At 46.9% G+C, this 24871-nt stretch overlaps 1 protein-coding gene across 9 annotated transcripts in view; it reads right to left on the bottom strand.

Annotated features, from left to right (window-relative positions):
- Positions 1 to 24871, bottom strand: part of NOS1 (nitric oxide synthase 1) — a gene marked incomplete at its 3' end in the record, with an annotated part of 106806 nt that overhangs the window by 21233 nt on the left and 60702 nt on the right. For 7 of the 9 annotated variants that reach the window (XM_082699760.1, XM_082699761.1, XM_082699764.1 and 4 more), the window contains exons 8-19: positions 24221 to 24362; positions 21573 to 21712; positions 19745 to 19919; positions 16230 to 16331; positions 14772 to 14966; positions 14273 to 14358; positions 11775 to 11919; positions 10394 to 10498; positions 9766 to 9824; positions 8704 to 8805; positions 6824 to 6940; positions 2063 to 2237 (exon numbers count right to left, since the gene is read on the bottom strand). In XM_082699760.1, the coding sequence (XP_082555886.1) occupies positions 2063 to 2237; positions 6824 to 6940; positions 8704 to 8805; positions 9766 to 9824; positions 10394 to 10498; positions 11775 to 11919; positions 14273 to 14358; positions 14772 to 14966; positions 16230 to 16331; positions 19745 to 19919; positions 21573 to 21712; positions 24221 to 24362 (1543 nt within the window). The remainder of the gene's footprint in view (positions 1 to 2062; positions 2238 to 6823; positions 6941 to 8703; positions 8806 to 9765; positions 9825 to 10393; positions 10499 to 11774; positions 11920 to 14272; positions 14359 to 14771; positions 14967 to 16229; positions 16332 to 19744; positions 19920 to 21572; positions 21713 to 24220; positions 24363 to 24871) is intronic. The other 2 variants (XM_082699766.1, XM_082699767.1) reach the window with 1 other exon arrangement.

The raw sequence follows: 24871 nt of genomic DNA, 5'->3' as shown, positions 1-24871 counted from the left end.
AATGTGGATGAACCTTAAAAATGTACAAAATGAGCCAGTTTGAAAAGACCACATACTATAGGATTTCATTCACAGGAAACGTCCAGGAGAGGCAAAGCTACGGAGATAGAGTCGGTTAGTGGTTGCCAGGACCGGGAGTTTGGTGGGAGTATGGATGGGGCGGGGGGGAGATAGCTAAAGGGTACAGTAGCTTAGTAACAGGCCCTGCGTCTGGGGTGCTCAAAGTGGCCGATCGAAGTCAAGAACCATAGTGACCTCAAGGTAACAGGAGAAGTTATCACCATTTTCCTTGTCTAGGGAGAAATGCAGAAACAGGCTGATGGACACAGCCTCCCCCCACAGATATCCAGATAGCCCAGGGCCTCAGTTTCCCCCTTTTTTCCCTATGTGCTTCTGCATGTAGGATGGAAAGTGCCAAAGGAGTGACAGGAGGTTGCCTGGTGTCCTTTCTCCTGTGGCGGCTTGAGAATGTGGCTCCACACATTCCGGCGTGGAGGAAGGAGCAGGTGGAGGTGGTGGGGTCGGCATTCATGGCTCTTTGTTTTTTTCCAGGATAGCCAATCAAATCATGTCCCCCATGCAGATAGAAGGCCATTGTTCATTATTCTCCTGTGACCTCATATGTCTAGTTTCACGCCATCCAATAGGATGTTCTATCATGATAGGAATGTTCTGTGCTGTCTCCTGGGATGACCACTAGCTTCTTGGGACTACTGAGTATGTGAAATATGCAGCCAAGGAATGGGCTCTTTAAGTAGAATCTATGTAATATAGATACTAAATAGAATTAAAAACTAATTAAAAATGATTAAAATTTTATACATCCATTATGGTGTATAAAATATATAAGTAATTATTTTATGCAAGATAAATATATTTATGCAAATATGCAATATATAATATTTCTGTCATAATATACAGTATTTTATATTATAATTAAACATTTTATTATTTCTATGTATATATATACAGACATTTTTCATGCAATATAAAATTCATCATTTTAAAATGTACTAAAATGTACAATTCCATGGTTTTTAGTGTGTGGAGAGAGAGAGAGTGCAACCACCACTGCTATCCAGTTCCGGAACATTCTCGTCCTCCCAGAAGAAGCCCTGTACCCATCAGTAATCATTCCCATTTTCCATTCCTCGAGAGCCCAGGCAACCACAAATCTAATCTCTGTATGCATTTGCCTGTGCTGGACATTTCCTATAAATGGGAGCATAGACCTTCTGTGCCTTTCCTCTTTCACTCTGCAGGTTTGCAAGGCTCATCTGTGGTGTAGCAGGTGTCAATGTTTCATTCTCTTCATGGCTGAATCACATTCCATTACCTAGACATACCATGTTCACTTGTTCATTCATCCTGTTTAATGTGAATTCATGAATACTGACATTTAAATTGCATACGGGTTGGGGTGCCTGGGTGGCTCAGTGGGTTAAAGCCTCTGCCTTCAGCTTGGGTCGTGATCCCAGTGTTCTGGGATTGAGCCCCGCATTGGGCTCTCTGCTCGGTGGGGAACCTGCTTCCTCCTCTCTCTCTGCCTGCCTCTCTGCCTACTCTCTGTCAAATAAATAAAATCTTAAAAAAAAAAAAAAAGCACACAGGGCTAGTGGCTCCCATATTGGTCGGCGAAGATCTAGCACAAGAGGGAGAAGCTTGTCCAAGTAGACAAATCGGAGACCTGAGCTCCAGGATGAGGCATGGCCCCTGGTGTGGCTACCCAACTTTATGTTTTTGGCCTACTTGTCTACCAAATGCAAGGGAGGGATGGATTCTTCCCAGCTCTGAAATCCCAAGACTATAATTTCTTTTTATAGATTAAGTCTCTAACCATAATGAAGGGGGTTGGATTCTGGATGGAGAATATGTGTTTTAAGACCATCTAAACCCATCTGAGTTGTTGACAGCTGTATCCTGGCTGGATACATGAGGGAAATACCAGGGGTTCTCTCAAGTTTCTTCTATTTCTGATGGTGTCGGTACTCTGTCTTTGGAGGTCTTGAGGGTGGGTCGTGAATTCTCCCCTTAGGTCTCCGAGATCCGGGCCGGTGGTTACCTTGAAGACCTTCTTGGCCCAGGTCCTGAAAGCCTCTTCTTGCCCACAGAGCTCATCCCCTTCCCTCATCTTCAGGATTCTCTCTCCTCCCAGCTCCTCCAAGAGGGTGTCCACGGCATGTCCAAAGGCGCAGAAGTGAGGGTAAGCCCGGGAGCCAAGGCCAAACACAGAGAACCTGCCAAGGAGACAACAAAAGGTCCGTGTTAGGGGACCATGGGGTGTGAGAGGGTATCTGGTATCATGGACACTGTGTCCCCCTCCCCAAATTCATATGTTGAAATCCTAACCCCCCAATTGTGGTTGTATTTGGAGATGGCACCTTTAAGGTGGTACCTGAGGTTAAATGGTGTCATAAGGTTGGGCCCTAGTCCAATAGGACCAGTGTGCTTAGAAGAAGCGGAAGAGATGCTGATAGCACTCTCTCACTCTGACGGTGGAGAAAAGAGAGGCCATGTACGGGCATAGCAAGATGGTGGCCATCTGCAAGCCAGGAAAAGAGGCCTCGCCAGAAACCAATCCTACTGGCACCTTGATCTTGGACTGCCAGCCTCTAGAACTGCAAGAAAATAAGTATCTGTTGTTGAAGCCATATACTCTGGTATTTTGGTTATGGCAGCCTGAGCAGACTGAGACATTTGGTTATCTCCAGAAGGACTGTGTTTAGCCCATGGTGATCAGATGTCCCTAAGCCCACCTGGGGAAGGCCATTTTAAAATCTGGGAGCCCCTGGGGCCTCTTCTTATCTCCTTCTAGTTCTCTGTTAGCTGCAACGATCCTCAGGAGAAAATTCCCAGTGGTCCTAAGGAGGATGAATTAGGGATAGTGAAAACCCAGAACCATTGGTTTAACTTCTCATTCATCCCTTTCTAAGCCAGAGAAATTAGTCTACTTTTTTGGGAAGGCTTGAATTCTATCATGGACACAACCAGATGAGTTTTAAGTACCAAGGTAACGAAAATCATAATACAGCAGTCCTCAGGGTCCTATATTAATGAGGAGATCAGAAGGACTTGTCATTAACACATCAAATGTTGTATGTTAACAAACTGGAATTAAAAACAAAAACTTAAAAAAAACCCCTCACATCAAACGTTGGTGGGTAAACAGGTTCTTCTAAAAGGGGATGAAAGGTTTATCAATATGCAGCTCCACCGCTTGGGATGTCTATGAAATTCATTTGCGTTGTAAGGGCGCCTGGGTTGCTCAGTGGGTTAAAGCCTCTGCCTTTGGCTCAGGTCGTGATTCTGGGGTCCTAGGATCGAGCTCCGCATCGGGATCTCTGCTCGGTGGGGAGCCTGCTTCCTCCTCTCTCTCTGCCTGCCTCTCTGCCTACTGGTGATCTCTGTCAAATAAATAAATAAAAGTCTTAAAAAAAAAAAAAAAGAAATTCATTTGTGTTGCAAACCCTTTTCACCTAGATACCACCAAGAAGGTGGGTGTTTGAATCAGTGGGGGCCAGTTAATGAGATTTTTCCTCTCTGTTAAGGTGGGCTGCCTTGACTTGAGTATGAGAAGGGAAGGGCTGTGTCTCAGATAGCCGCTCTTGCTAGTTTGCTGTCCTAGAGACACTTTATGTCACACTTACAGGGCTCGGTCCTGGCTGTGGGTCTGGACCTCACTGGGACCAGAGCGACATGTTGGTGAGTGGGACAGGAACACCGCACCCCACTTTTTTCCTGGGCTGGAGTTTTCCGCTGCAGACGATCATCTCGGACAAGCCCAGATGTGGGGCTCTATAAGTTATTTCATGGGGGCTCTGGGTCTGAATCTCTTTGTTTAGGATGATGGGGTCAATTTGGCTAAAGACTGAAATGGGGCATGCTCTGTCATTGGAGAATGGACTTGAGATGGGTTCAGGCATCTCACAGATCAAGTGAGGGTTAGCAGAGGTTAACATCTAGGAAGGAGCACTTTTGCCCCAAGCGAGGCCCCTTAGCTTCAGCCCAGTGGGGATCAGAAATTCCCAGCATCAGTCATGACTTGTGGTTACGGTACTTGTTCCTCAAACATGCAATATTTATGTTCATGGCATCTGCCATACCGACTTCCAGTGATACTATTGTTTCCTTATTACTGCTGTTTAACTTGCTCTTAATTTGTACTCACTAGCTTATCAAACCCACCTGTGTTCACTAACAGATGGCTCAGGCGATTCATTCATTAGTATATTTCCTGGTACACCTGAAGCCTGCAGCCCAGTTACTTTCTAGGCTCACGTTTCCACCACGATCTTCCTATTGTAAACCTCCAAACCAGGAACTAGCAAACTGCTTATACATGGGGCCAGAGAGTAAATATTTTTAGGTCTCTAGGCCAAGAAGCAAAATCAAAGCTATCATGTAGATACTTACGTGACAGACAGAAAACAAATTCCTGCACATTTTTATTGACAATAAAAATTTAAAAACATTTTTATTACACTTACTAAGGATCATGTTTTAGTACTATGTTTACTTATGAGGATTTATCCTCATAAGTATCCCTTCCCCTCATGTTTGAGGGGGAGGGATAGCGTTTTGCTTCATTGGGATTCAACGGTAATGTTTCCTATCATCGAGTGAGTTGCAAATGTTCCACTAGAAAAACCATTCCCAGCTCATGGGTTGTGGAAGAGTCCACAATGGCCAGGCTGAACGCACCTGCGGGTTGTAGCCTGCCAATGCCTGCCCTGAGCCGTGATAGATTTAATATGGGAAAAGTGGGTCTGGCCGTCAAAGTACAAAACCGATGTTCAATGTCAAAACTAAAACAATGCACTGATGTCAAATCCTGTGGAATGAATAACACCAAGGGTGAACCCTTGTATAAATTATGCATTTTGTGTACTCATGATGTGTTGGTGTAATTTCACCCATTGTACCAATGTACTACTCAGGATGGAGATGGTAGGGGTGGGGGAGGCTGTTTTTGTTGGCAGCTGGAAGGAAATCGCTATATCTTCCTCTCAGTTTTGCTGGGAACCTAAAGCTGCTCTAAAAAAAATAAAATCTATTAAAAAGGGCACTGCTACAGACAAAAGGTTGATATCCACGATCTATAAAGAACTCCTCAAACTCAACACATACAAAATAGATAATCATGTCAAAAAATGGGCAGAAGACATGAACAGACACTTCTCCAAAGAAGACATACAAATGGCTAACAGACACATGAAAAAATATTCATCATTAGCCATCAGGGAGATTCAAATCAAAACCACATTGAGATACCACCTTACACCAGTTAGAATGGCCAGAATTAAGAAGACAGTAAACAAGTGTTGGAGAGGATGCGGAGAAAGGGGAACCCTCTTACACTGTTGGTGGGGATGCGAGTTGGTGCAGTCACTCTGGAAAACAATGTAGAGATTCCTTAAGAAATTAAAAATAGAGCTACCCTATGATCCTACAATTGCACTACTGGGTATTTACTCCAAAGATACAGATGTACTGAAAAGAAGGGCCATCTGTACCCCAATGTTCTTGGCAGCAATGGCCACGATTGTCAAACTGTGGAAAGAGCCAAGATGCCCTTCAACAGATGAATGGGTAAGGAAGATGTGGTCCATATATACAATGGAGTATTATGCCTCCATCAGAAAGGACGAATACCCAACTTTTGTATCAGCATGGATGGGACTGGAGGGGATTATGCTGAGTGAAATAAGTCAAGCAGAGAGAGTCAATTATCACATGGTTTCACTTGTGGAGCATAAGGCATAACACAGAGGACATTAGGAGAAGGAAAAGAAAGGTGAATTGGGGGAAATAGGCGGGGGAGACGAACCATGAGAGGCTGTGGACTCTGAGAAACAAACTGAGGTTTTGGAGGCGGGTGGGGGTGTTGGGAGGGCCTGGTGGTGGGTATTAAGGAGGGCACGTATTGCATGGAGCCCTGGGTGTGGTGCAGAAACAATGAATCTTGGAATACTGAAAATAAGAAAAAAAAGGCACCGCTGGACATAAAACTTCAATATCTAGGACCCCTGTGATGGGAATGCATCTACCAAGCATTGCCATGAGCAGGTATGAGAAGCTTCGGTTAGCAAAGTTCAGGAAGATTTGCAGCCAGGCCCAGATGTTCGGCTTACATTAGCCTTGTGTTAACTAACATCGGCAAAACCAAGGATGTGACATCCAGTTTTCTTTCTCGTCGAACTGAATTCACAACTGTTGAAAAACAAAATATCTGTCTGTGTCCTACCTAAAATGACTTCTTGGTATGTGACCCCTGTACTTTGGTAAACATGGGGTTGGGTCCATGGTTTTTGCATCTGACCACACATTAGAGTCACCTGGGAAACTAAGAAAGTAAAAGGCAATACTTGCGCCCAATTCTAGATAAACTACATCAGAATCTCTGAAAATGGGGCTTGGGTATTGGTATATTGCAAGCATCTCCAGATGATTTTGATGTGTGTGCAGGGTTGAGAGCCACTGGCACATGGCAAGGGTGACGTCAGAGGCTTCTATCAGGTGTAAAACATATCACCGGGAAGCGTAGCTCATTGAGTAATTTTTAGGGACTAACAACCTTCAGCACACAGGATGATAGGCTGAGATTTGGGCGATGGAGCTCTGAGAGTGTGTTTAGGAAGAGGTGACGGGAGAGCCCAGCTAGTGTGCTTAAATAGGTCGGGAGGAGTCACTAGACAATGACAATACAACTGGTTATTCAAGAGAAGGTTGGAAATAGAAGGGAGACGCCCTAACAAAGAGCTCACTTTGCAACTGAATCCAGCTCACCAAGATATCTTCCCTGATACCCTCAATCCTTGCTCACCTCACGTTTGCCAGGGGTCCAGCACTCTCGAAGTTGTCTCTGAGGTCTGGCCCGTCACCTGACGATTTATGGGAGTCAGAATACGAGGAAACGCTATTGAATCGGACCTTGTAGCTCCTGCCAAAACAGAAGAGAGCCTGTGAGTCCTGACTTGGAACACCTTGTTGAGGTAGACACCCCAAAGGATCTTCAAATGACCAGTCCTGTTTCTAGAACTTTCTCTCGCATGTTGAGACCATAAGTCTTCTTCTTCTTCTTCTTCTTTTTTTTTTTTTTGAGACCATAAGTCTTCTATGGACTCTTCCAGAATGGATCAACTTACCTTCATCCACCATGATGATAGCTAGTCATCTGCACATGATACCACTTGTATTTAAAGGGTTTCTGACCCCACTCAGCTCAGGAATCTTGAGAGCAAGATGGTCAAAATGATTTAAAGGGGGAAAAAAAGTCACAAATAGAACAGACCATCCCCTAACCATTAGACCAAACTTCTTGGCTTGCCAAATTGTGATGAGCACACAAACCCTTCCGGGATGCTGCTAAAGGGCAGATTCTGATTCAGCGGATCTGGGCAGGGTGTGAGGTTCTGCATTTCTAAGAAGTACCCAAGAGATGCCCATGTTGTCAGTCCCCAGACCTCAGTCTGAGTAGCCAGAAGCTAAGTCAGTCTGAGCCAGTCAGCTAAGAACTAACTTGTGCTGCCCGCTATGGTAGCTCTGGGTATTTACTGAAACATAAAGTTCAATGGATTCAAAAGAAACACAGTTAAGTATTCTGTTCCTCGCTTGTACTAGTCACGTATTGAGCGTTCAGGAGCCACATGTGGCTAGTGGACGCCATATTGGATAGTACATTTGTAGAACAGTTACACCACCCTAGAAAGTTTTCCTGGATTGTGCCAGACAACTCTCATTCAATGTTCTCTCTCATCAAGTTATGGACCTTGGACGTTTCAAGGAGCTGTCACATTTCCCATTTCAAGAAATGTGGAAAACGTTCTAGCACTGAGACATGGCATTAAAAGAGATTGAATCTTTTATTAAACTCTTCTGAAGGGGATTGAAAGGGAAGGAAGATGTCACTGGACGCAGACCTCAGCATGAGAGGCTCGGGAGCCTTGAGACTTCAAAGAAAGATCCAGTCTTCCTGTTCTCCTCCAAAATTGGGAAGTGTTGTTTTCAGGCAAAGAAAAACAACAACAACAACAAACAAAACATAAAACAAAACAAAATCCCGAGACCAGAAAACAAAACAACCCCCCCCAACAAAAGCCCAACACCCAAACCAAAACAAAACGATACCCCGCAAACAAATCCAAGAGCAAAAAACAAAAAAAGACACTGCGTGTTCTGGCAGGCAGGGCTTCTGAGCTGGACGTTCTTCAAAGTTTTCGTTCCAGCATCAGGAAAGTTCTAAATATATGTAAGTGTATTTTCTGCCCTAAAATAGTCTCACATTGAGTCATTTCTGCAAATAAGTCATGCAACATATCAGGGGGTGGCTGTGTTGTTAGTGTGGGAGGGATGGTTAATGCTTGTGGGTTAAAAATAACGGCACATGTATTTGTATGAGGTTTGAGGTTTTTCCAACCGCTTTCCTCTTTGTTTTTATCCTTTGATCCTCTCAGCCGCTCCCAGAGATGGCTGGGGCAGAGATGGTTTCTCCCCATTTGGCAGATGAGAAATACTGAGGCCCAGAGAGGTCAAATGCCTTGCTCAAGGTTGCATGGTGAGTTAGTGGCACAGCCTGGGTTAGGACTCAGGTCTCCTTGAGATGCAGGTGTGGCCTTGGATGCTTGGGCATTGGGCACACCCACCCGCATGCATACACGAACACAGGGCACACATGCCCATGTACACAGCACACACACACTCTACCTCTGCTGGCTGTCACGGGCTGCAGCCAGACCACAGACTCCTGGGTCACCTTGGGGGAGGGGAGGCCCTTTACGGGGAAAGAAATGCAAGGGTTCCGGGTACCTAGAGGGGAGAACAGATGGTGCCCTCTCTCTCCCTGAAGGAGGGGTGAGGGGGAGCCTGTGATGGTCACCTGGAAAGGGGAGGGGCAGGGAGAGCAAGGACAAAGATGGCTAAGCAGGAGGGACGCAGCTATCCCTTGGGAATGGAGCGTATGTGAGCTCGGCAACAGGTACTTTGCTAAGGAGAAAACCAGGAGAGGTTTTCTGTGGACCAGGGTCTCTAAACACCAGTCAGCTAAGGCATTTGCTCTGCTCCGTGCTGGAGGAGACACCGTATCGGGCTCCTTGAAAGAGAGCTCGGCACGCACATGCTTTATGTTCTCTGCTTTATGTGGGACTTACGGCTTTGCAAGGGTACTCGTGATGACAGGCCACCTCATGAAATCTCTTTAGAACCCAACCCTGCATCGGGACGCAATTTCACCACGAACAACCGTGGCTACGGTTTGTTGTTGTTGTTGTTTTCTTTTTGTTTTTTTGTTTGTTTGCCTTAGGAGGTATCTCATCTTCGGAACTCAACCTCTATACTAGCTAGAACTCCACAAGGAGCATCCCATAGAACAGTTCTGGGGAAAGAAACTCATTTTCGCTGATTTCAAATGTATGTTTCCAAAGTGGAGAGATAATAAGAACCAGTGTCTACACTTATGGGGTTCTGAGTTTTCAAAAGATGCCCACATCTATTTTCTCCCTGGGTTCTTACAAGTTAAGAAGTTAAGGCAGGTATAACAAGTCCTATTTGATGGAAAAAGAAACTGAGGCATGGGGCAGTAAAGTCACCCAAGGAGCCAGAACATGAGCCCCTAGTGATCCCCAGACACCCACCAGCTAACATTGCTCACAAGGGGACCTTAAGTCACAAAAACCAGCCCACACTCAAATGTGAACCCCAGATGCCAAAAGACAATCTTCAGTTACCCACCCAAGTATGTGACGTGACCCTGGAGGGTCATTCACTTACTTCCGTTCCTCGTGCACAGAGTTGGGGTGCCTCATTTCCATCAAAGCGCAGCCGAATTTCTGGAAGCCAAAAGAGATGACTGAAACATGGAGTGGGACTTAGAAACCTGGAACAGGGTTGGGCATCCGGGGTCCTGGCTGACACATCAGGCACATGCCTGAAGCTTCTGGAGGCCAGGATGCTAGAGACAATCAAGGGTTCGGGCTGGGCAGTTCTGTCTTCCACGTGTGTGGGTACACGTGGAAGGACACGCTGATGAAGCGACTCCAGGTGTGGACCCGCTACCCCCAGCACACAAATCCCCACTGTGGCTTTCTCTTTATAAAAATACCATCTCCGCTTCTCTTATCTGGAGCAGGGGATGTCAAAGTCCTGATTGGGGTATTTATTCCAAAGCAGCACAGCTCACTCAGGAGAGAGCATTTTCACTGAGGATTGACTCATCAGTAGACATCATGGGACTGAGGTCTTGGAATTGTCCAATCTTTGTGGAACTTGGATCCAAATAGAAGTCATGGGATTTTGAGGCTCTGGGAGGATTTCCAAACTGGCAGGTGTACCTTCTGCCCTTCCTCCCCACCCCCACCCCAATGGAGAACATGCTAGAACAGGTGAAAGGTAATCTTACCTCCCCATTCTCAGGGGGGTCTCCATTGCCAAAAGTGCTGGTAACCACAAGGACGAGAGTTTCATGTTCCAGATGTACAATGTCATATTCTTCCATGGACATCACCTAGGTGGGTGAGGATGAAGGAAGGGGGGAGAGGAAGGGAGAACGTGACAAGGAGAAGAGGTGAGAGAGAACAAAAAGTGATGGGGGAAGGAGAAGAGAGACAGAGGAAAAAGATGAGTCATCTTGAACCATCTCCTTTGGAAGAAGAATCAAAAGTTCTGGGTGTCACTATTTCAATGGGCTCGAGTGGGTAGAACTAGAAGATTTTTGGCAGTGTGGGGCCTTTTAATGGTCACAGTGGCCTGAAGGACCATAAAGAACCTGGGAGCGATGGTGGAAGGGGTTGGTCGCTAATAGAGAGAGATCTTGATTGAGATCTTTGGGCTTATACCTAACTGATTCTGGAATCTTCTTGACCACATTTAGACTGGGAATGGCCCAGCTGGCTCTGACCAGGTCTGCTTAAACAACTTGCTAATCCTCCCTCCACCAGCATGGGACTTGGGCCAAATAAGTCTGAGATCCCTGTTGTAAGGAAGATTATTGCCCTATATCTTAGCATGTCTTGAGCAACGTTTCTCTAAGTAGGTTCTGGGGAAACCCAGTCCCCTGAAAGGCCCCTTGAAAATGTGAGCCATGAACAAACATGCTTATATTCTAACCCCTTTTCATTTGGAGATTAGAATAAGTAGACCTTGAACAACATGGGTTTGAACTGTGTGGGTCCACTTATACGTGCATTTTCCCCAATAAATATGGTACAGTACTGTCAATGCATTTTCTCTTCCTTCTCGTTTTCTTAATAACATTTTCTCTAGGTTCCTTCACTGTAAGAATAGAGTATATAATACATACAACATACAAAACAGGTGTTTATCAACTGTTTGTGTTATCATTAAGGCTTCTGGTCAGCAATAGACTATTTTAGTAGTTAAGTTTGGGGGGAGTCGAAAGATATATGCAGATTTTCAGCACCCCGACCCCCATGTTGTACAAGGGTCAACTGTATGGACTTGCTAATTGAAGGCTCTGAGATCGAACTGTTTTTAATGCAGAGCTTTCCAAACTCACCCCAGAAGATTTTCTCATAAACCCTCTAAGATTTGGCTCTGAGATGGGGTTTCATTTTGTGATTCCTGGACTCTCCTGGAAGGACATGGGAAGACGGGCCTCAAAGTCCCCTGCAATTTATGCAAATATGCATGTGTATGCCGAAGGGCACCTCGAGATGTGCTTTCATTCATTCTCAAAGGTTCTTCTCTGTTGACCTCCCTCCTTCCCTTCCCAACTGTGTTCACCATGAAGGGCCAGGGAGCTGGCACTACCCCCTACCCACCTTGGCATCAAAGGCATGTTTGAAGATCTCACACAAGGTTTTAGCATAGGCCTGCGACTTGCCCGTTTCTGTAGCATAAAGGATGGTAGCCTTGACCCTCTTGGCCATTGCTTGCCCCATGAGCTTGGCTGAGAACTTGACGGCTCTGGGGAGAAGAGGATGGAGAGGAAAATGGGAAATGTAGAAAGGAGGGAAGATGCTAGACTGGGGCTTTTGGGCAAGAACCATGATCCCTGAAAAGTAGTGGGAGAAAATTTACTCTCTTGATGTCTGATGGTTTCAGGGACACTAGAAGCCTGAGTCTAGCAACATATTGACCTCTTTATTAAACCCTCCAGAGCAACTAGTCATGAGCTAACACAGTTGGTTAGTTTTGTTAGTTTGTTGCTTGGTTGACCAATTCTAGTCTTGAGAACCTTGGTTTGCCAAGCATGGTCCCCATATATGATCCTTCATTCATTCATCAAATGTTTGTTGGGTGCTAACTCATGTATTGGGCAGAGTTATATGAGCTGAAAAATATGGTCATGTAGCTATCATGAAGCTTTCATTCTAGTATGTGTGTGTGTGTGTGTGTGTGAGAGAGAGAGAGAGATAGAGAGAGAAAGAAAGAGAGAGAGAGAGAATAAATCACTAGGTATTGAGTTAGAAGGAATTTAGAGGTTTATAAATCCACAAAGGAAGGACTTAATCAGGCTGCATCTTCAGGGTCTTGCACAGAGCCTGATAGCTAACAGGCACTAAATAAATATCCATTGAAAGAGGAAATGAATTTTAAAGATGCTGTTCCTACCAAAGCCCTGGGGAGTTTGAATAGCAAGGCTGGGCTCTTTCCAGTTAAATGGAGAATTCAGAACCTGGGTTCCTTCCTTCCTGTTGATGAGGGCATAGGGGTGGCAGACAGGCAGAGGCTCAGGAAGGCCTGGGCTCACCTCCTGAGCCAGCATCCCTGGTCCAACGAGGATCCTTAGCGTAGGCAAATTGTTAATTACCCCCACCTGGGGATGATTGGTGGCAAATACATTTTTGAGAATCAGGGAAACCACCCACACTGCAGGAGGACCCCGAGCTCAGGGGGAGAAACAGAAAAGAATAAAAGGTGTCTGGAGGATTCCCTTTGAGTGATTGGAGCATAAAAAAGCATCTATAATTAACTACCATTGTTTCTATCCCACACTTAATAGTGCAATTAATGTTTTAGATTTCTTCCTCCTTTTTCTTCCCGAAACAGTTGAACTGAAGTGAAGCCAAAGGCTGCCCTCCCCGAGAATATCTGTGATTCTCTTGTTAGAGAAGGAATGGTTGCTGATGTGTTCCTGTGTGGCTGGAAGATGGGGATTAGGTGGAAGGAGAGAGAGGGGAGGAAGACAGAGGGAGCGAGATGGCATGAACCATGTTAATGGAGCCAGAACCTAGGTTTGGAGTCACCAGGGCCTGGCTTCCGGGGCTCATGGAATGGATGGCATCTGTAGGGATTGCACCCTGAGAGTGTTGGACCAGAGAGTGCTGATGGAAGAATCGCTCAATGCATGCCCAGATCCTCTGCCCAAAGGTTAACTCCAAACAGGGGTCTGTGCTGACGGAGTCTGTGGAGTTCACTTTAGGAGAAGGCTGGTCTCCCCATTGGATCATCTCAGTCACCCCCTACCTCATTAATCAGCGGGTCCCTTGGTTGGCCACACATTCTCCAGGAATTATTACTCTTTGGTGGCTTGGCCCATAACCTCTTTCCCTCCCTCCTTTGCTCAGTTAAGTCTCTTCATCTCATTCTTCAGCCCAATTGTCATCTTCTGAAGGAAGCCCTCTCTGACCTCCCAAACTCGGTTAGCTCTATATATGGCACCATGAATCAGCCCTCAATGGCACTTGCAATGTTTACTGTATTTGTGTGATTCTTGGAAAATGAAGGGATGTGAGCTTTGACAGGAACAACATTGATCTGGCTCATCAGGCATCACTGGAGACCAGCACAGTGCCTGGCACAAGGTGGACCCTCAGTATTCATTTCTTGGCCAAATGAATGAATGAATGAGTGAAGGAGTCATGTTAGAGTTCAGCCCTGGGTGAGAGCCCTCTTGAGTTGGCTCATCCCAGTTCCTCCCACTTCTGGTTTCAGTGACTTCCTGTTGGTAGCTTGAAATTGGCCATGGAGGAGTAGTTACACCATGGAAATTGGCAAATGTTACAAATCTACATCATCATTATTATTACTAGAACCACTCTTGTTATATTTTGGAGAGCTGGCTTATCAATAGGCCACTGCCCTTCAGACAAGAATTTAGGACATGGAAGTGAGGAACATGAGGTTGGGAAGGAGAAAAGTTGAAGCAACAGCCATATCTCAGACCCTCAGGCAAAGAAGGCATGAGGGGGTCAGAGAAGATGGAGAAGCCACATCACATGAGGGGTCAGAGGCACAAGCATCTGCCGAGCCTCCTCTTTTGGGACTCTCTGAGTTTGGAGGCACTTCTATTCCCCACCCACTTGAGGTGACTTACTCTGCCAGTTTCTTGAAGCCGATGGCTCGCCGCTTTGTGGGGGTCCCATTGGTACCTTTCCAGATGTGGGTGTTCCAAGGCTCAGGCTGGGAAGAGAGGACCATGGTCAGTGCAGTGAGGAAGTCTAGCTCCCCTTAGGGGACATGCAGGACTTCCTGGGTGCTTGTGGTTGCCCATCTATGTCCAACCTTCAGTCCTTGAAGGGACTGATTCTGCTGCTGGTGTACATAGGGGTCTTTGTACAGAGTGGCTGGTCCAGTCTCCCTGCATTGTCCATCTAGACTTTCCACTCAGCCCTCAATCCTTCTCAAACACTCTCCAGAGGACCCCATTAGTCTCTGAGCTAGAGCTGTGCTGGCCAATATGGTAGCCATCAGCCACATTGGGCATGGCGCCCTTGAGTGCTCAAAGAGCAAGTCTGAATTCAGAAATGCTTGAAGCTGAACATGCATCCGAAATATTGAAGATTTAGCACCAAAGAGGCAGAGAGGGGCAGGACCTGGTATTCGAAGGAGGGGGTGAGCCGGTAGTTGAGCATCTCCTGGTGGAAGACTGGGGTGATGCTGCCGGACATGGGGGGCACAATCCACACCCAGTCAGCAGGGCAGCCCCCCCGGCAGCGGTATTCATTCTCCATGTGCTTAATGAAGGACTCGGTGGCCGAGTGGTGGTCAACGATGGTCACTTTGTCACTCTGTGGGAGGAGAGGGGCCGGGGAGTCAGGAAGGAAAGGAAGCTGGGTTATTTCAGGACTCCTGTCCCCATCGAGCAGTGCTTCCCAGAGGGGGTCCCGGAGATGACATGAGGCCGTGTGAAGTGATTCTCCACACATCCCTCTCAGTTGTACCCAGGGGAGTCTCCTTTTGGTGCTAACCCGTTTTTAATGCTTCTCTTGCCAATTTTCCTCTCTCCTTCCTCCCCCACCGCCATTTTTCACCAGAGAGAGCAACCTCAGGCAGCACTGAGCCAGAATTTAACAACTCTGTATTGTTTCCCTTGTGTTTATTTGCTTATTAATTTATTTAATATTATATTACCTTCTATTTATGGCAACTGATACTGACCCTCCATTTATAGTGCTGATATAAAATCCTCTTAAGCATTTTTAAGTACTCAGGAGGAGTTTATTAAAATTAAGACACAGAAATTGCGGTGGAGGTGGGTGGATTGCCTATCTAGGTAACCCACCCCCTGGGGCCCGTGCTGGTTGGCTGGTCTGGATTTGAACCTTGTCTGAAGAGCACTTTCCCTCTCTGTCCACAAACCCTCCCCTTTCCGCATCTTCCTTCCTCAATTCCTCATCTTGCTCATATCTCTCCTATCTCTGGCTCACTGGTCTTCATGCCAGGCTCCCAGCCCACCAAACTGCGCTCCATCTTTCTCAATGACTCCCCAAAACCCACTCCTCCACACTTAAGACAGAAGAGGGAACTTCCTTCCCCCTCATGCCAACACAACCTGTCTCCTCCCTGGGATGTTCCTGCGTGTGCCCACTCTCCCTGCGCCTGACATGGAGGCCCATGGTCCATATTCATATCTATCCATGACTTGATCCATTCATTCTACAGCCATCCTATGTAATTCCACCTACCACTGATCCACACATTCAGAGGGACGATATGCTTCTGATAATGAAGATGGGTATTCATGTCCGTTATGTGATAGTCTGAACCGCAAAGAGGTGGCAAGACACAGAGGATGCCTGGCGTCCCAATTCCAATAAATCATAAGCAACAAGTCCCAATGCCCCTCCCCCCACCTATTCATCTCTTCCTCAAACGGTCTCCACCCAAGTTCCAAAACGGAGATCAAGGCATGTGTGTTGGAAAGTAGAACTTGCTGGTGAACAGATCTCCCCACTCCTGGCACCCAGGTCTCTTGACCTTCTGTTCCAAGCCTCTGGAAGGCTTTAGTGCCCCCTGGAGATGTGCCAACCAGGGCGTGTGCCCTGCGCTACCTGGAAGCTATAGAGAACAGCAATGTTGATTTCCACCAGCGCCTGGTCCTTCCACAGGGAGGATGTCTTCCTCATGTCCAACTTCATCTTCTTGGCCACTTCCTGAAACAAGAACGAAGCACAGACTCACAGGCTGGGCCCCCACAGGAGAGACAGGGCTACCAGTGAACTTCTTCACCAAGTAGCCAACTCAATGCCAGGCTGTCAAACTCACTCTAAAGACTTTTCTATTGAGAACCTGCTGGTAGCAAAGCTAGAGTGACTTGGGTGGCCATTTTATTTTTGAGCTTACCTTCTAGTGAGGGAGAGAGACAGTTAATATTGTGATAAATGCTAATTCCTAGGGAGAAAATAAGACAAGGGAGGGCGATGAAGAGGGGTGAGGGGCCCAGACTGAGCCAGGGTAGTCAGGAAAGACCCACTGTGGAGGTGGCATTATCAGGTGAGACCCAGATGATGAGAAGAAGCAAGATGATATCTGCAGGTCTATGGAGGGAAGGTTCTAGGCAGAGAGAACAGCCCAGGTGCAAAGACCCTGAGGTGAGATGAGGCTTGTACCATCTAAGATATAGAAGGAAAGCCAGTGTATTTGAGGGGCGGGAGCAGTAAGCCAGGGGAGTTGGTGGGAGAGAGAGGCAGGACTGGATCGTGCAGGATTTGGAATAAGCCTAGGAGTCAGGATTTCATTCCAGATATCATGGAGAGGGTCTTTGGAGGGTTTTAAGCAGAAGAGTGGGTCTGGAAGTGACATCATCTGCTTTCTAGAAGGAAAAGCTCTCCACTGATCCTGCTCTATGTCTGGAGAGTAGCCATGCTTGGGACCCACATTGCAGGGGCTTTGAGCTCAGGGAAACACCTGCCTTGAGTCTATCTGACAGATAAGGAAACTGAGGCTCAGTGAGATCCATAGAGCCATTTGGCCTTGGAGCTGGGGCCCAGGCAGGGGCCCAACCTCCAACACCCGAGAGCAGCTACCCAGCTAGCTGACTGCCTTGGCTACAATGGAAACAAACCAGCTCCTGACGCGTTACAACTCGAGCTGAACCAGGGGCTGATGTCAGGAGAGGGGAAGACCCAATGGCAAATTCATTAATTAGAGCTTTGCTTTTCCTTCCTCTGTCAATTCTAGTCACTTGTGGGAGCCCAGGTCTCATTATGGGGCTAGGAGGCGACAATTTCTCAGGTTTGGGGAAACAGCTTCCCAGCCCGGCTGTCAACATTTGTACATAACAGAGATCAGACTGGGAGGGCTGGCGCGGGAGTGTCTCATTTAAGTTACTCCGGGAGGACTGCCTACAATGGAAATGTAAGCAGAGACCTCGAAAGCAGATCTCATATTAATCCATTCTTTGCGGCTGGGGTGCTAGGGTCTGCTGTGGTCCTTTGGCAGTGGCATATCCACAGAAAGAAAGACATTTTCCGTTTTCCATAAATACCTACAAAACTTGAGTTATCTTACAAGAGCAAAGTGTTCTGTGGCCACGATGTTGCCATTGTAACTGCCCCACCAGTACTGTGGTTACAAAAATGGAAAGCAGTTGCAGGAAAAAAAAAAAAAAGACTCTATGATTTAAAAAAAAAAAATCCCCAAATGTGATTGGAGTCACATCTATGGAAATTGCCTGAAACATCTTTTCCTTTCCTGCTGTAAGTTTGCAGAGATCAGTGGCTGCCCAATAGAATCTTCTAGGGAGCTTTGAAAAATGCTGGTATTGAGGCTCTATCCCTGAGCAATTACATCTAAATCCCAGTGAGTGGCACTCAGGCATAATATAGTCCCCTAGGTAATTCCAGTGTGTGGCAAGGCTGAGGACCCCTGGCTTCTGTTTCCAAGCTAATACCCATGGGATTTTTTTTTTAAAAATTGAGACATCGTGGGCATATAACATTGGTGTGAGTTTCAGGTATACAGACTTAAGGTGCTGGTTTGATACATTTATATGGTGCAATATGATTACCACTGTTAGTTAACAACTCTATCATGTCACATAATTATTATTTCTTTTTCTGTGTTGGGAACAATTAAGACCCAGTCTCTTAGCAACTTTGAAGTTTATAATTCAGTATTGTTGACTATAATTACTCTTCTCTGCATTAGATTTCTAGAACTTATTTATCTTTCCACTGCAAGTTTGCACCCTGAAACGTCTCCTCCCTAACTCCCCCACCCACCAGCCCCTGGTAACCAGCATTCTGTTCTCTCTTTATGAAATTGGCCTTTTTAGATTCCACATACAAGAGATATTGCAAAGCATCTGTCTTTGTCTGTCTGTCTTATCTCACTTAGCACAATGTCTTCAAGGTTATCCATGTGAATACCCATGGACTTTATTTTGTTATTATTTTTTTAAGATTTTATTTATTTATTTATTTGACAGAGAGATCACAAGTATGCAGAGAGTCAGGCAGAGAGAGAGGGGGAAGCGGGCTCCCCACCGAGCAGAGAGCCTGATGTGGGGCTCGATCCCAGGACCCTGGGATCATGACCTGAGCTGAAGGCAGAGGCTTAACCCACTGAGCCACCCAGGCGCCCCTATTTTGTTATTATTATTTCTAAAGATTTTACTTATTATTAGAGAGAAAGAGAGAGAAAAAGAGAGAACAGTCATAGGCAGGGGGAGTGGCAGAGGGAGAGGGAGAAGCAGATGCCCCACTAAGCAGGGAGCCCGATGCGGGGCTCAATCCCAGCACCCTGGGATCATGACCTGAGCTGAAGGCAGACACTTAACCGACTTGAGCCACCCAGGCGCCCCACACCCACAGATTTTAACAACAGAAACCTAATGCTCGATTATGAGTTCCAGTCTTGCTTTATTTACTGTGTGACACAGGCCCAGTGCTTCACTTCTCTGTTTCTCTTGCCTCCTTTGGAAACACCGCCGGCCACGGCAGACAGTTGTTAGGAATAACAGTTGCTGGCAAGACCACAGCTATCCTGAGGCATCTGCCAGATTCGAGCTCCAGACGCTACCCTAGCAGCCCTTAGTAGATGAGGATGACTCAGCCAAGGAGGGAATCAGACCCTCCACAGAGACGTGCATATGCTGACACACCAGCGCCAATCCTCCTGCCTTGTTTTTCAGGAAAGAGGCAAGAAACATCCCGAGTTCATGGGTCATTTTCAAACCATTCTAATAAAAGGCTGTGTAAGCCGGATGGTTAGGAACTTGGACCGTAAGTCAGACTGAGTTCTCATCCCCACTCTGCCACTGGCTAGCTGGGTGACCTTGATCTTGTCCTCTAATCTCTGAAAGACCTCAGCTTCCTCACCTATGAAATGGGGATTATCAGACGCAGAGGCAATACACAGTGCTTGGCACAGTGCCTAGCTCACAGCCCCTGTGCTGTTCCTGCCGCAGACAATCTGGGATTACCGGGGGGTTCACTCGCGGTGCAGCCTCTGTTCTAACCTCTTCGGGTTTCCAAGAGCCAAAGCTCGGACGTGGGGACAGAGCGCTGGGCCCGCCCCCTCTGCCTTCTGCCTGCCCATTGCGATGGCCAGGGAGGGACCTCACCTCCAGGATGTTGTATCGAGAGTTGTCACAGTAGTCACGGACGCCGATCTCCGTGCCCATGTACCAGCCGCTGAAGGGGCAGGCGCTGAACTCCAGGCCGCCAATCTCCAGCAGCATGTTGGACACAGCGGGGAGGCCATACCACTTCAGGCCCAGATCCTTGAACCACTCAAACCTGCGAACAGCGACACGGCCCAGGTCACCATGGGGCAGGAGACTCTCAGGCAGACGCGTGGGTGGGGCAGTCGGAGTCCGGGGATGTGGAAATGCCAGCAGCCTCCTGGGCCTCGCTAGGTCAGTCCCTGACCCCTGGGCTCCATTTCAGACCAGTAGGATCGCAGGCTCCAGAGCTGGGCCCAATGATACACATTTTTAACGTGTCTCCCAGGTGATGTGGAGGAACATGCAAGCCTGGGAGCCCCTGTACTGGGCTGCCATTGATCTCCCGAACCCATTCTGAAAGCTAATTCAGGAGGAAGGGAGTCTTGCCAAATTCCTTCCTACCCCAGGGCCTTTGCACGGCATGTCCTTCCTCCCGGGATCCTTTCACTTCCTTCTGTGTCTGCCCAGCCCTTACCTAACCTTTAATTCTCAGCTAAAATATTGCTTACTCTGGAAGCCCTCCCTGATGCTCAGTTTAGGCTGGGTCAGGTGACTTGATGCCTCTGGGGATCATACAATTTCTTTTGTAGCACTTTATTAGAATTAAATATTTATTTAGGTAAGAGTATGTGCAAGTTCTCCTTCTTGGGATGGAGAACACCATGGAGGCAGCGACCAACTCAGCTATGAAGGGTTGCACAATGCCTGGCCCAGAGCAGGATTCATAAACCATGTTGATGGAATGCATTGATGAATGTAGGCCAGGTTTCACCGGGAAGATTGGGTGAGTTCCCAGATACTGGGCAGTGTCAGGAGCTTCAGGAGCTTCAGGTGCTCCCTCTCCAGGGATGAGACGAGGGTGAAGTCATTAAGGCTCTAGCCTTGGGTGCAAAATTTAAGAGGGCTCTAACAAACTCAGTAATCAAGACCAGTACTATTTTTTTTTTTTTTTACATTATATTCTAAATTAACTCCATGTTTTCCAAACAAAATCAGTACCCCCCCCCAAAAAAAATCCACAACAAACCATCAAAACTTTAAATAAAGACAGGTCTCACTTGCACATGCATGGCTCACCTTGCTTGCTTTACCTGAATTTCAGCCCTGAACTGGATCCCGCCTTTACTTAAAATTTTCACATAAACATTTAAAAATTAAAGTTTGATAAATTTTTTGGTACCAAATTAATTTTTATAAAAAGAGTGCATTAAAATAATATTTGGATTATTGAGTGTTTTGCCCTCCCCACCCCCATCTTGCCTCCAAGGTCAGGGTCTCACTGTGGATTCCCTTCACTCTCAAAGTGTGAATTCTGCTCGTGCTGCTGGCCCGGCTCTTACAGTTCCTTCCTGGCTCCAAATTCCTTCTGGACTTGACCCACGTCAGGTCACATAGTTTTAAACAGCTCTATTTAAAATGAGTGCCCACAACAAGACAGGAGGTGCTTCTGGCTTTCTGGAAAGCTGGAAAAAGGCTGGAAAAGGGCAGGTCCCGGTTGACTGCATAGGAGTGGGGTGAGGAGGGAGATTAGGGCTCAGAAGAGATGGTCATCTCCTGGCTGGTCAAGGAGGACTTACTGCTTGGGGGAATCCACTGTGAGCAAGGAACCAAGACCCCCTTTCTGCCTCTGTCTGGGCTAGAGGGAGAGTTAGGGGCTTAGGGAGAGGCAGAGAGGGGCACTGGGTGAATCCTCCCCCACCTCCCTCCCCCTGCCAGTTCTTCTTACTTGGGGTGCCTAATAGGCACTTCCAACACCAGCTCTGGGGGAATCTGGAACAACTCGGGGTCGTTGCCGTTGGCCTGGAGCAGGAGTGGCAGGACGTCGAAGCGGCCCCTTGGGGGTTTCCAGCCCTGCTGGACGCAGATCTGCAACCAGAAGTGGCCAGGTCACACCACCTCCACTGCTACCGTACCCCAGGCTCCCTAGCCACAGCAGCGGGGGGAGGAGGCGCAGAGATCCCAGTGCAAGCCTCCTCTGGAGGCTCTGGGCCAAGTTGTTCTTGCCCACTAGGGACTCCCAGATGGCAAGAAAGGAATCTGACTGTTTTATCTACTCCACCCTCAAGCCCAGGGTCTGGCACGTCCTAGGTACTCACTCTGGAACTGTGTGCATTGGGTACCCTGAGATAGAGAACCTACCACATTTGATGAGGGTGGAATGATTAGAATTTGTGCATAAATGCATCTGTTAGAGCAGATGTCGAATCGAAATATAAAGCAAGCCACATAGGTAATTGAAAATTTTTTAGTAGCTACATGTAATTTAATTTAATTTTTAAATTTTAATTGTTTAAAAAGATTTTACTTATTTACTTGACAGAGAGAGACAGAGTCAGAGAGGAAACACAAGCAGGGGGAGTGCGAGAGGCTTTTCGCTGAGCAGGGACCCCCCCTCCCCATGCAGGGCCCGATCCCAGGACCCTGAAACCATGACCCGAACTGAAGGCAGACGCCTAACGACTGAGTCACTGAGGTGGCCCTTAAATTTTAATTTTTTAAATAAGATTTTATTTATTTGAGAGAGAGAGAGACGAAGAGTGAGTGGGAGAAGCAGACTCCCTGCTGGTCAGGGAGCCTGATATGGAGCTCGTTCCCTCATAATCTGAGCCGAAAGCAGACACTTAACCGACTGAGCTACCCAGGCTCCCCTTTAGTAGCTACATTTAAAAAAGTGAAAAAAGAGCCCAAATATAAAGCAAGTGAAATAATTTCGATAATAGGCTCATTTAAATAATACATTTTAATTCCAATAATATTAGATTACTAATTATCATCATAATTATAATATTTATTATATCAATATTAACTTACCAATATTATATTAAATACAGTACCAATAGCAATATATATATATATTCTAATAATATATTTAACATTTACGTTAAATATGTAATATAGTTATCCAATATATCAAATATATATAACATATAATTAAATGTATTAATCATCATTAATGTCATGATAAATTCTTAAATACATTATTAATATTACTATAATAAAAGACATTTAACAAATGTCAATACACTTATTAATTCAATTGGTATATTAATTTTTAATAAATATAATAGTCTAAAATTATCTACAATATTATTTCAATATGTAATCAAGATGAAAATTATTAATGAGCTATCTTCCACTCTCTGTCTTGTTCTCAGTCTTCGAGATCTGGTGTTACACTTACGACACACCTCAATTTGGATTTTTCTGGGGCTCACCAGCCACATGTGGCCAGGGGCTGCCCCACTGGACAGCACAGGGAGAGTGGGTTTCAAAAGACACGGTTATGGTTATGTTTGGGGTGTTTCTGTCTGCAGTGTCCATAGAAAGAGGAAGCACGAAATCAGGGGCTTAGGAAAACACGGGCTGTCAGCAAGGTTTCTGGAGACAGAAGGGGAAGAAGACGCTGTGGCATTTCTGTTCCGGTGGCCAGGAGGACAAGGTCAGCCAACTTTGCAGTTAGCGCTCAGCCAAGTGGAGCCGAGAGTCTGGCTGAGTCGGAATCGGCACAGGTGCAACTCCTGGTCGCCCTGGTTACAGCCCCTTCTCCTCCATAATAGTATTTTAATAAGAAAAGCCACATGCAAATGAAGTCAGCTGTCTTGAGGGACTGGAGAAGCATTTGGTCTTGCCAGCTCTGTCCTGAGGGGCGGTGTTTGACGAAAGAACAGAGATGAACTTCAGCTGGGGATGAGCGGGTGATAAGTAAGAGGGGAGCTGGGCTGTGTGCCCGGGAGCATGGGTCTGCCTGCGGTGTCGCCTACGGGCACAGGTGCGAGAAGCTCCTGTGCATTTCCTGTGATACCTGTCTGCAGCCCCACAGATGGGGAGATGGTGGTGTTCGTTTTCCTGCCAGCTTTTATGAACTGACTTGGGCCACCAGAAACTGGGGTCATCTTGGTACGATGCAGAGACAAGCCCATCCAAAGAAGGGCTGGGTAGATAGACCCGGGTAAACGGATGAATGAATGATAGGAGTCTGATGTATTACCGGGCTAAGAACCGGTATGCGTGTCAGCTCCTCTCCGGCTCGTGGGAGGCAGATGTGGACTGCATGTCCAGCTTTCTCTGTGCTCATTTGGTGGCTTTGGGTAACTCACTGGGCTACGGTGAGACTCAGTCTAGTCATCTGGGAAGTGGGACAACAGTTCCTATCATGAGAGCTGGGGGAGGTAATGGATGAAGATGACCAAATGGCCAGTTGGAAGGGCACCAGACGGAGTAGGGGCAGCCAAAAGGAGCAGGAGGTCTGGAGAGGAGTCAGTGGTACTCCACTGGCCGCTTTCCCTATGACGATCACATTAAAGTAAGAAAAGGCTGTGGATGAAGCCAGTTTGGGGGATTTAGAGCCCAGGTGGGGGCCACGGGGGCACATACCTCTGTGAATTCCACATTGGCTGGGTCCCCAAGGATAGAGCCATCGGGCTGCTTGTAGCCAGCATAGCGGATGAGCTGGGAGTTCCAGACCCGGAAATCGTGCTTGCCGTCGGTCCTCTGCGGGAATATGGTGATGGCAGACCTGGGGCGGAGAGAGGGGGACATGTGCTGTCAGGGTGGGGCTTAAGCCTCACGGACTTGCTGGAAAGGGTGTCACCCAGTGCGTGAGGCTCAGGATGGATGACCTCTGTGCCAAGGTCCCCAAGGGACCACAGAGCTGCTGTTGGAAGGGAGGGACTATGTCCTGTCCCTCCACAGGAGCACTGGTCTGAGGCAGGGTGGAGGATGGGAGGTCCCACGCCAGCCTACAGAAAAGCAAAGATTGCTGCCCTAAGTGGAGACTCAATCATTCTCAACGTGGGCTAGTTTCCCAGGGGTCTTTGGCAGGAGGTGATCTGCGGAGAAACAATGTGGGATCCTCCTTCCCTCTAAGAGCCCACCACTGATTCCCAGTTCCAGTCTTGCTCTTATCTCCAACTTTAACTTCTCGCCCCACCCGCCCACCCCCAGTACCATTCGGAAGTCTACACACTTACAGCTAAGAAGAACCCCTAGTGCTTCCCCTGCACTCCTATTTATTCGCTTTAAACG

This window comes from Mustela nivalis, assembly GCF_964662115.1.
Source record: "Mustela nivalis genome assembly, chromosome: 14".
NCBI lineage: Eukaryota > Metazoa > Chordata > Mammalia > Carnivora > Mustelidae > Mustela > Mustela nivalis.
This window is presented reverse-complemented; position numbering and strand designations above follow the sequence as displayed.